At 42.2% G+C, this 12,237-nt stretch overlaps 1 protein-coding gene across 4 annotated transcripts in view; it reads left to right on the top strand.

The window, feature by feature from the left end:
- Positions 1-12,237, top strand: part of ncoa7 (nuclear receptor coactivator 7) — an 81,841-nt gene that overhangs the window by 40,505 nt on the left and 29,099 nt on the right. The window contains exon 1 of one of the 4 annotated variants that reach the window (XM_031901998.1): positions 11,218-11,813. The exons of 2 other annotated variants lie outside the window; for them this stretch is intronic. In XM_031901998.1, the coding sequence (XP_031757858.1) occupies positions 11,552-11,813 (262 nt within the window). In that variant the 5' untranslated portion in view covers positions 11,218-11,551. Of the gene's footprint in view, positions 1-11,217; positions 11,814-12,237 lie in introns of those variants that run through there. One more of the 4 variants, XM_031901996.1, reaches the window with a different exon arrangement.

The following is a 12,237-nucleotide window of genomic DNA, read 5'->3' on the forward strand; positions in this document are numbered from 1 at the left end:
TTTTTTCATTTTGCACACTCATATACACTTATATACACTCATATACACACTTGAATACTGTCACGCTACATATGAACACACGTATATACACAAACTTTTTTTTTGTATTATTTTTTTTGTTTGTTTGTTCCATTTTACCACTCGTTTTTAGTTTATTTTCCCTAAAAACTGTTCTGTCCTGACCACTAATTACACTGTTGTGTGACTTATTTTGTTGTTTCACTGATTTGCACAATTTTTGTGGTTTTATTGCATTTTTATCCGTGTATAAGTGTTCCTGATCTGTTTTTAGCATAGCTTTGCCAGGTGTAACGTTGGTGTACAAAAATAACTTTACCTATTTTGAATTTACCTATTTTGAATTCATCAGAATGTGTACTTTCCAAAAATATATGGTTTTCTGGGGGGTCTCTGTATAGTTAGGGGGGTTACGGCACATAATACGCTGACAGGGGGCTCTATGTGCAAAAGCTGAGTTGGCAGGCGAGAAATCTATATGCACTATTTTCATTTTGGGGTCAGTACATACCACAGACTTTGGTATATCTATGCATATTGGGCATCAAACTGTTCATTAGACCTCTGGTGTTCCTATTTGGGGTGATTTGCCATTGTACACAAGAAATTGTGTGAGATAAATGCGGCAAACATTCTGAAATATCTTAAAAATCGGCAAACTTAGGAAAGCTTTGCGGCTTGGTACTTTGGAGTAAAAGGAAATGCGTACCCATTATAGATTCGAGCGAATGTGTACTTTCCAAAAATATATGGCTTTCTGGGGTGAGTGTACTTTTTTGTAGCATTATCCCACATAAAGGATGTAAATGTGTTGATTTTCTGAAATGACACATCATATGGGGGGTATGTTCCCATTGGGGCCCCTACATGCCACATATTTAGGTAAACCTATACATATTGGGCATCATACTGTTCAGTGGACCCCTGGCATTCAAATTTAGGGTGTTTTATCTTGGTGCCTAATGCTATGTGGCAGATAAGATGCTGCAAAGCTGAAGCTTTGATGGGATTTTTGGAAATGTCATCAAAATTGCCAGCTTTAGGAAAGCTTTGCGGCTTGGTACTTTGGAGTAGATAGACATGGGTACCCTTTTTGAATTCAGGGGAATGTGTACTTTCTGGGGTGAACATACTTTTTACTAGCTTTATCCCACATATAATGATGTAATGTGTTGATTTTGCAGGAGCTGAAATGACAGAAATGATAGATCATATGGGGGTATGTTCACATTGGGGCCCTACATGCTACATACTTAGGTAAACCTATACATATTGGGCATCAAACTGTTCAGTGGACCCCTGGCATTTATATTTAGGGTGTTTTATTTGGTTACTTCATGACCTGTAGGAAATAATATACTATAGACTGGAAGCTTTGAAGCGATTTTTTAAAAACTTCACAAATTTTGATAAAAACCTATAACTTTAGGAAAGTATTGTGACTTGATAGTTTGGAGTAGAGAGACAGTTGTGCTTACTCTGGATTCCCCAGAATCTGTTCTTTCCAGAAATGTGTTATTTTCTGGGATAAACCTTTTGTTAGTGGAAGTTGTGGCCTCGAAATCTAAAGTATGCAGCTTTCTGAAGCAGAGCTTTTTGGGTAAACTAAAAGTCCCCCCAAGGAAAGGCCCCTAAAGTGAAACAGTGCAAAATGTTCAAAAACTGTCTGGCAGTAGAAGTTCTGCTTTGACCAAAACTGCTGGCAATGAAAGGGTTAAAGGTAAAAAGGAAATCTGTGGGCATCTCTTCAGGTGCAGTTTCAGAACATCTGTGTAGTAGATCATTTCTTGCTTCTGTGTTAGACTACTATGTAGGTCACAGATCCTGGATGTAAGTTTTTAAAAGTGAATGTTTATACAATTGTATATTATTTCCCTTACTGTATATAGCATCAAAAGGCGATGTTTCTGCTTTTTCCCCAGAGTTGGTTGTTTTATTGCATACTGAAGTATTATTTGTTTCTTTTTTTACGTTTCCATCTAAAATGCATTGCAGTGTATATGATTTAATGTGGCAATATACCCCTTGCTTGACAGGAGTTCAATAAAGCATTCAAAAATTTTAAAACTCATTGGTTTAGTAAATTCAGTGGCCATGAGGAGGGGCCCATTGAGAACCATGAAAGATCAATTACTACTGGACCTGTTTTTCTGTACCCCTAGATGGATTTACTAGCAAATGAAAGGGGAATTCCAGGTTGTAAACAAAGGCCTGTGAAGTTCAGATTACACCCCTTGAAGAGGTAATAAGCTTAAGTACAAAAAATTAAGATACTTGCCTGCACCCGGAAGCACCGTTTTCGCCCGGGTGCAGGTAGACACAGCAGATATGAGCCAAAAAATGCAAGACTTTGCATTTTCAGCCGATGTCTGCCGTGTCTTCCTGCACCTGGGCGGAGGCAATGCTTCTGGGTGCATGCAAGTTAGCACGCTGGTGCCACAATGTAAGGGCTGATTCTCATTTTCCTCAGGCCAAGATGCTGCCCCATGTGGCACTAGCCATAGAACTTACAGTTAGTTTTTATGAAAGTGTCACATTCACACAAAGAAACTTATTAGCAATTAACTTGTGTATATTGGGCATTTTTCTAGTGTGAGTACAGTTACAAATACTTTCTTTAGTAATGTGTCCTAAATAATTAATATTTGTATTGCACAAGATAATAAAAATGTAATTAATAAGTTCATAAGTTAAGTTAATCAGTTTGAATCAGTTAATCAGTTTGAACTCTGTCCAATTACATAAACCATAGAAAGGCTCTGAAGTAGGTAATTCATGTGAAAGCGATCAGTTATCTGGCTTTAGGGCTCTGGCACACGGGGAGATTAGTCGCCCGCCACAAATCTCCCTGTTCGTGGGCACCTAATCTCCCCGAAATGCCATCCCCCCAGTGAAAATGTAAATCGCCTGTGGGATGGCATACGCGGCGCCGTGATTTCCCTGAAATCGCAGAAGTTGTTTTTTATAATGAATAAAAATACTTATATTTATACTTATATAGTATACTTATACTTATAAAACCTTAAATCTCTGAAGGGATGCAGCTAGGTTCCTGGGAAACCTGCAAGTCCCCCAACAAGAGCTATTTAAAGGGTATACTAGGGCATCAAGGAAGTTACTTCAGTAGCATGAAGTGGGGAAACAGAATTTCTCCAGTGCTCCAGCTTTGCACAATTGTGAATGAACTTTCATATTTGATTAGTAAATCCTTCTGACTCTGACCTTTAAACATGAGATAAGAGCAAATGCAGAACACTAAAGGAACTGATTGAATATACCACCATACACAACAAATACATACAAGATCAAATTGCATAAAGAGTTGATTAACTACTTGGCTTTATTTATTATTACAATTATTATACTGCCATTTGTAGAAATGGGCAATCATTTCTGGAACTGATAAAGGTCTGTGTACTTTTCGAGCGGTATCAGTAGATTACCTTTTCGTCTGATGTTAAGGGATAGGCTAGGAAATGTAGCTTTTGTATTGTCCTCTGATGGAGCATACTTTCATTCACACCAAAATTTCATCACTGAAATGGCTATTAAGTGGGGTCTGTACACATAGCAGTGATTATTCAGACCAAATTGTATGTATGGAAAAGAAAGCCCAGCCCATTCAAATCTACATTCAACCTCTACACCACACCACTACAGAAGTTTAAGAGGCCTATATCAAAACTGCCAACACCTCTACCTTAAAATAAGTGCCTGCATTCAAATGTGCCTCACCAAATTGCCCCTCTGTAGTGCCTTTAACTGGTGCTCATATTTGTAAAAGTAAGTTGATGCAATAGTGAAATATAAAATGCTTGCCAAAATTAAAAAGTTAAACAAAAATTTGCACAAAACCTCTTTAAAGGAGAAGGAAAGGTTAAGTCACTTGGGGGTGCCAAAATGTTAGGCACCCCCAAGTGACTTAGAACGCTTACCTTGTACCCCGGGCTGGTGCCCCCGTACGGAGAGAACAGCACCAGCCCGGGGCAGCTGCCGGCGCTACCTGCTTCCTCCTCGCTTGCGCGCGCATACGCAGTAGAGTGAAAAGCCGAACTTAAACATTAAAGTCGGCTTTTCACTCTACTGCGCATGCGCCGGCCCACAGATTTCGGCAGCAGCGCGCAAAGGAAGGAGGAAGCGGTGTCTACAGGTGCCCCGGGCTGGTGCTGTTTTCTCCTAACGGGGGCACCAGCCCGGGGTACAAGGTAGGTCATGTAAGTCACTTGGAGGTGCCAAAATGTTAGGCACCCCCAAGTGACTTAAATCGCCTACCTTCGGCTTTTTCACTCTACTGCGCATGCGCGCACACACGAAGCAAGAAGGAGGAAGCAATCGCAACTACCCCGGGCTGGTGCTGTTCTCTCCAACAGGGGCACCAGCCCGGGGTAGCTGCGATCGGTTCCTGCTTCGCGTGCATGTGCAGTACAGTGAAAAAGCTGAACTTAAACTATAAAGTTGTTTTTTCTCTCTACTGCGCATGTGCCGGTCCCGGGAATTTGCAGGCAGAACGAAGCAGGAAGGAGGAAACGCTCGCTAAGGGTACCCCAGGCTGGTGCAGTTTTCTTCTAACGGGGGCATAAGCCCGGGGTACAAGGTAGGCGATTTAAGTCACTTGGGGGTGCCTAAAATTTTGGCACCCCCAAGTGGCTTAGCCTTTCCTTGTCCTTTAATTAATTGTTTCCAATGTTCTGTTCAATATGTTCCGCAGCCCTGTACAGTAAATGAGTGTATACATTGAACATACAGATTACATACAAAAAAAATTAATAATTGATAGTGGTAAATTGAAGTGGTAAAGAGTAGTGATGAGTGAAAAAATGCCCATAGACCCCAAAGGCTTTAAAAAAAATGTCACCCATTGACTTCAATGCATTTTGCTAATTTTTGCCGTTTCGCAAATTTTTTGTCGAAGCGAAACAAGACAGATTTGCCCATCACTGAAGAGGGTACTGGCCACAGGGGTGATTTAGGGCTGTGTGCAGCTCCAAGGTGACCGTTCTAGTGCTGCCCCTCCTTGTTCCCCTGTGCTTACTTTGTGGTCTCTTCACTAGAAGAAAAATCCAGATTTAAAAAACAGGATATCTGATCTTCTATTTCCTGGTAAAAAGCTGCTCCTTCATATATATGTGTATATAATGTTTGTGGATGACACTATAGTGACCGAATTATTGGTCTTTGCATATTATATGTATAATGTACCCCATATGGGATAATGTACCCCTATTGTATAAATGAAGTATATTTTAAGTCACTGAGGAGTTGAAAATATAAAGGCTTTTATACAGGTCATGGAACTCTGAGATGACTTCTAATATCCTAATATTTTACAACAAGGAGTAAAGGTCCCCATACACGGGCCGATTCTAGCTGCCGATATCGGACCGTGTTCCATGACCTGTATAAAAGCCTTTATATTTTCAACTCCTCAGTGACTTAAAATATACTTCATTTATACAATAGGGGTACATTATCCCATATGGGGTACATTATACATATAATATGCAAAGACCAATAATTCGGTCACTATAGTGTCATCCACAAACATTATATACACATATATATGAAGGAGCAGCTTTTTACCAGGAAATAGAAGATCAGATATCCTGTTTTTTAAATCTGGATTTTGGCTCTTCTAGTGAAGAGACCACAAAGTAAGCACAGGGGAACAAGGACTGATTTGTCAGCTAATTGGCCCATGTAGGGGCACTACCGACGGGCCAGCCCAACCGATATCTGGCCTGAAATCGGGCAGATATCGATCGGGCAGGTTTAAAAATCTAGACGGATCGGCGACTGCATCGCCTCGTTAATGCTGTCCCCGGACCGACTTTGCCTATACCCGTTGTTATAATACGATCGTTTGGCCCCAGGGCCGAATTAGCCTGGATTCTCCTGATATCGCCCACCCGAAGGTGGGGGATATCGGGAGAAGATCCGCTCAATTGGCGACATCACCAAGCGAGCGGATCTGAAGGTGTAGAGGCACCTTAAATGAACAAGTTTGAGTGAATCTTGTGTCACAAATTACATCACTGAGCAACGATTATATCTGATGACATCACTAAGCACCTTTTATACTCATATCATTTACAGGATATTAATTGCTATTGTAGTCATGTGTTCATGTAAGAAATCAATTAGCAGGCTCCTTTTACCGTCTAATTTTAGTTTAACAAAATAACTATTTACTCATGGTTCTGCAGGGCTATAGATGAACAATCAGATAGTTGGATTTATTAGCCATATGCCTTTCAAGGTGGGGCTGGGAGAGCTGATTGCTGGGCCTTAAAGAGATACTGACACCAGTTGGGATGCACCTGTATCCAGTTTTGGGATCCTTTGTGAAAGATTAGGGCAAATACTGAACTGAATCTGAATCTTAATTTGCATATGTGTTTATGTGACAAAAATCATGTGATTTTAAAGGAACAGTAACACCAAAAAATGAAAGTGTATAAAAGTAATTACAATATAATGTACTGTTACCCTGCATTGCTACAACTGGTGTGTTTGCCTCAGAAAGACTACTATAGTTTATATAAGTAAGCTGCTGTGTAGCCCCGGGGGCAGCCATTCAAAGGAGAAAAGGCACAGGTTACTTAGCAGGTAACAGATAAAATGCCATTGTATTCTACAGAGTTTATTTGTTATCTGCTATGTAACCTGTGCCTTTTCTCCTTTTTTCCAGCTTGAATGGCTGCCCCCATGGCTACACAGCAGCTTATTTATATAGTAGCTTTTCTGTAGCAAAAACACCAGTTTTTTGCATAGCAACAGCACATTATATTTTAACTACTTTAAAACACTTTAATTTTTTGATGTTACTGTTCCTTTAAGAATTCAGATTTGGTTTGGCCAGGCACGTGGATTTGGCCGGATCCAAGTCCTCCTGAAAAAGCCAATTCTTGGCTGAATCCCAAACCAAATCCCAGACTTGGTGCATCACTAGGCACCAGAAATGAACCTTTTTTTTACAGCTATTATAACATTGTCTTTGCATGCTATTTATAATTTTGCCATAAAAGTATTTGCCAGATGCTGTTACATTATCTATCTGATCCCCATGTTCCACTATGAGGGGGCTGTGCATCAGGAGTCCGTTAGCATTAGAATCTATAAATGACAGGTTGAGAAGAAAAAGTAAAAACTACTTATAAAAGCAGCCTTATCAGCAAAAAACAACATGACCTACATCAGTGTTTTTCAACCTTTTTTGGGCAAAGGCACACTTGTTTTATGAAAAAAATCACGAGGCACACCACCATTAGAAAATGTTAAAAAATTTAACTCTGTGCCCAGCAGCAGTGCCCCCCTAGTACATTGGTGCCAAGAGCAGTGCCCCCCTAGTACATTGGTGCCCAGCAGCAGTGCCCCCCTAGTACATTGGTGCCAAGAGCAGTGCCCCCCTAGTACATTGGTGCCCAGCAGCAGTGCCCCCCTAGTACATTGGTGCCCTGCCTACGGCACACCAGGCAACATCTCAACACACTAGTGTGCCGCGGAACAGTGGTTGAAAAACGCTGACCTACATGACCTTTAACATATATTCATATTTTAAAGGAAAAGGAAAGGGTTCAAATCTCAACCCCATTAATGCAAAGTCCTAATGTCTCTGTAGCTGATCGCTATATTTTTTTACCTTTATATCCTGTATATTGTCTGCGGAGTAAACTAAACACTATATATGTCCTTTTGCGGCCGCCATGTTGGATATTTAAATTAGTCCAACATGGCGCCGCTTAATCTAATGCGCCTGCGCAAATCTCTTTCCTCCCCCTAGACGCAAGCACGACATGCAGTACTGTGCAGGGGGTCCATGGGAAGTGGAGTCTTAGTGTCTGTGCAGGAGCGATGCATTATGGGAATCCTCTTTACCTAGCTTAGCGTTTATTCTTCCTGTTTGGCTTCTGATCATCTGAACGATTGAAATATGGGGAGACTTAAGGGCACTATTGAGACAACTGAATGTATGCCTGCAGCTTGAGATTAACTCTTTATTAGCCTTTCCCTCTCCTTTAAGTTTAGTTTTTAGGGTCACTATTACTATCTAGCTGATCTGGTGAAGCAAACCAGCCTCCTCCCTACTCCAATTCTCTTTCCTATGAAAACGGTAATTTACAACCACAAATGCTGTGTATAAGTGCAATTTTGGATGCTTGGCAGTTTGTCATGTTTCTTAGTAAGGTCTATTGGTCATAGTGAAGTCTTTTGCACATGGAAAGGCACGCGCTTTATTTGCGCCTTAGTGCGCATGTCACGTTTCTCTGATCCTCTGCGTGCATTTAGTCACGCCTTCTTGTGTGTGGCACGCCAGTTTTTGCCTTTTTGTGTTCCAAGTGGGAATCGCTGCGGCGCGGTACCTAACCGTCCGCGGCCCGGCAGTTGGGGACCCCTGCTGTACTGGGTACACTTTTGTTTAACTTGTTCATAAATGACTTAGGGGTGGGTATTATGAGTAATGTATCAGTGTTTGCAGATGACACAAAACTCTGCAGACCAGTCAATTCTATCCAGGATGTGACATCCTTGCAGCAGGATCTTGACCAACTGGCAATCTGGGCAGCTAAGTGGCAGATGAGATTTAATGTGGATAAATGTAAGGTCATGCACCTGGGATGTAAAAATATGCAAGCCACTTATACCCTTAATGGGATTGCACTAGGCAAATCCATAATGGAGAAGGACCTTGGAGTCCTTGTAGATAATAAACTTGGCTGTAGCAAGCAATGCCAGGCAGCAGCTGCAAGGGCAAACAAGGTTTTGAGCTGTATTAAAAGGGGTATAGATTCACGGGAGGAGGGGGTTATTTTTCCCCTTTACAGAGCGCTGGTAAGGCCCCATCTAGAATATGCTGTTCAGTTTTGGTCTCCAGTGCTCAAACGGGACATTATTGAGTTAGAGAGGGTCCAGAGAAGCTGGACAACGAAGCTGGTAAAGGGTATGGAAAGTCTCAGTTATGAAGAAAGACTGGCCAAGTTGGGTTTGTTTACACTGGAGAAGAGGCGCTTGAAGTCTTGGAGTCAGGAAGGAATTTGTTTCCCCTCTGCGGCAAATTAGTGGCTTCAGATGGGGTTTTTTGCCTTCCTCTGGATCAACTAGAAGTTAGGCAGGTTATATATAGGCATTATGGTTGAACTTGATGGACGTATGTCTTTTTTTAACCTAACTCACTATGTTCTTACTCACATGCATGTTTCTATAATTTCAGTGTAACTGCAGCCATGAGTGGGAGTTGCTTCTGTCTAAATTGCTGCTGGTGCTTTAAATCACATACAATTGCTTGTGTGCATTTTGACAAATTGGAAACAAATGCATTAAAACATTTCATAGTTGGGATAATGCTGGATTTCACTGAACATTGCAGCTTTGTCACTATTCAACATCTTGTAATACATAGTCCTAAAGCTTGGTAATTGTGTTTTGCAAATATATTGTGGCATAAAAGATTGTGTTGTTCCTTTACTATCCTGCTGTACTCACACAAGCGAATGTAAATGCCAAACACAGATGGAGTTCCACCTGGGTTTGGATCTTACATGCACCTGTGGAAAGCAGGAGAATGCAACTGCAGGGCAAAATGCTCATCTGTATGAGCCTTTACACACCAGCTTTTTTTTACGTGTGTTTGAGACCTAGGTTTAAACGCACTTAAACGAATCAGCTAATCAATCCTATTATATTCTGCCTAGTTGTAATCATGTGTATTTTATGTTGTGTTTTATGGCATTCACATAAAAAAAACATCCTTGTGTAAGAGCCCTTAGAAATTGTTTTGTGGACTGCCATTTATTCAGCAACAGATAAAAAGTTGCAGAGATGCATCCCAATAAACATTTTATATTTATGTATGTATATATATATAATAGCTCAGCTACCACTAGAGATTATCTAGAGCAGTGCTGTCCAACTGGCGGCCCGCGGGCCGCATGCGGCCCGCGACCCCCCTCTGTGTGGCCCCCCACCTGTCTGGCTGCTTTGATGGCTTACTCTTGTGTAAGCTCTAAGTGGTATCAGTACTGTGATTAACTGCCCCCCCTGCATGGTTCTCACCTCAGATTCAGGCTGTAATCAGGCTGTATTGTTTAAATATGTAATCCCCTGTGTTGTTCACACCTTTTAATCTCTGCATTGTTCCCCCCCTGCAGTGTTCACACCTCAGGCTCAGGCTGTAATCACCTCCATTGTTCCCCTGTTCACACCTCAGGAGCAGTAGAAACCCACAAATAATCCCTGCACACTACAAAAAGAACATATACTGAGGTGGTACTTCAATTAAAAATTTTTTTTAATATATAGTTATTGTGCAGACTGTAGGAGCAGTGCCAGCATTGTGTCACTGTAGGCTGCCTGTGTGTGCCATACACACAGGCATCATAGGGCAAGCAGAGTATGGCACACACAGGCAGGGTAGGGCAGGCAGAGTATGGCACACACAGGCAGAGTATGGCACACACAGGCAGAGTATGGCACACACAGGCAGAGTGTATGGCACACACAGGCAGAGTGTATGGCACACACAGGCAGAGTGTATGGCACACACAGGCAGAGTGTATGGCACACACAGGCAGAGTGTATGGCACACACAGGCAGAGTGTATGGCACACACAGGCAGAGTGTATGGCACACACAGGCAGAGAGTATGGCACACACAGGCTGAGAGTATGGCACACACCAGTGAAAGTATGGCACAGGCAGGGTAGGGCAGGCAGAGTATGGCACGCAGAGTATGGCACACACAGGCAGGGTAGGGCACAAACCAGCCAAGAATGGCACACACAGTGAAAGTATGGCACACACAGGCAGGGTAGGGAAGGCAGAGTATGGCACACACAGGCAGGGTAGGGCAGGCAGAGTATGGCACACACAGGCAGGGTAGGGCAGGCAGAGTATGGCACACACAGGCAGGGTAGGGCAGGCAGAGTATGGCAGGTTTTTGCTGTACTACAACCATTAATATGGGTATGGTCATATGATAACATGGGTGTGGTTTCAAGTGGGTGCGGTTTCAAAAAGGGGAGTGGTCAAAACTGGCTTCCATTATCGGCCCTCCACCACGTACGTCGGAAAAATTCCGGCCCTCGGTACAACAGAAGTTGGACAGCACTGATCTAGAGAATGCTATATACTTGGTCACATGTTCTTTTTAAGAAATTTAGTCCCAGTCCCAGTCCCAGTCCCAGTCCCAGTCCCAGTCCCAGTCCCTCACCTTGCAGGGCTGTAGCTGGACATTCAGGGAGCTGCATTCATTAGCTATATCCCTTTCAGGGTGGGGGCTGGTAGAGCTGATTGCCTGACCCTACACCTTCAACTCCTCCTCTGCTTGTCTGGATCCAGCTGGTCTGGAGAAACAAAGCAGCTTTCCTCCTTACTCCTATTCTGTGTGGACATTACAGCCGTACAGGACGTATCTTGGCAAAGCAAATGAAAACCATGCAGAACTGCCACTGGGAAATATTAGAAACTTCCTTTTAGATTGGGTTCTGTGTTGGATCCATCCTGGGCCACAGGCAGTAAGTGCTGTGGACGGCACCCCATGAGAATGTTTGCTGTGGAGTGTATGCAAGATACTCATTATTGCAGCATGTGTCCTGTCAGGACTGACACTTCCCTGGAGCTACAGAGATCAGAGGCAAGTGAGCCACTCTCAACCTGTGCCCCCCGGGGGCTATATTCCAGTGGACACGTGTGCATCTGCAGCCCAAGCATGAAAGCCCTGGATACTTTCCTTGCCCCCTTATCCAAAAAGTCATATTACTGGTCCATTGACTGCAGCCAGCTTCCCTATTTTGTCCCAGGTATGTCTTCTGTCTGGTGATAATTCATTTTGGAATATGTGTTTTTCCATAACACAACTTTATATGCAGGTATGGGACCTGTTATACAGAATGTTTGGGATCTGGGGTTTTTTTTGATAAAGGGTCTTTATGTAAATTTTCTTTTTTTTAAAAAAAAAAAAGAAAATTTGTAAAAATGTGAATTATTTGGTAAAAACATTATGGGAAATGACCCACAATTCAGAGTTTTCTGGATAACGTGTTTCTGGATAAGGGATCCCATACCTGTATTAGAATTAAGTACTTTTGTTATACTTTTGTTAATTAGGATATTATGTAAACATTCTCCCCAGGCTGCTAAGGAAGCATATATATCATGGGGAATATTTATAAAAGTGTGTGCAAAGATTGTGAACATTGCTACTTTATTACACATTTTGTACAT

This window comes from Xenopus tropicalis, chromosome 5 (genome assembly GCF_000004195.4).
Source record: "Xenopus tropicalis strain Nigerian chromosome 5, UCB_Xtro_10.0, whole genome shotgun sequence".
NCBI lineage: Eukaryota > Metazoa > Chordata > Amphibia > Anura > Pipidae > Xenopus > Xenopus tropicalis.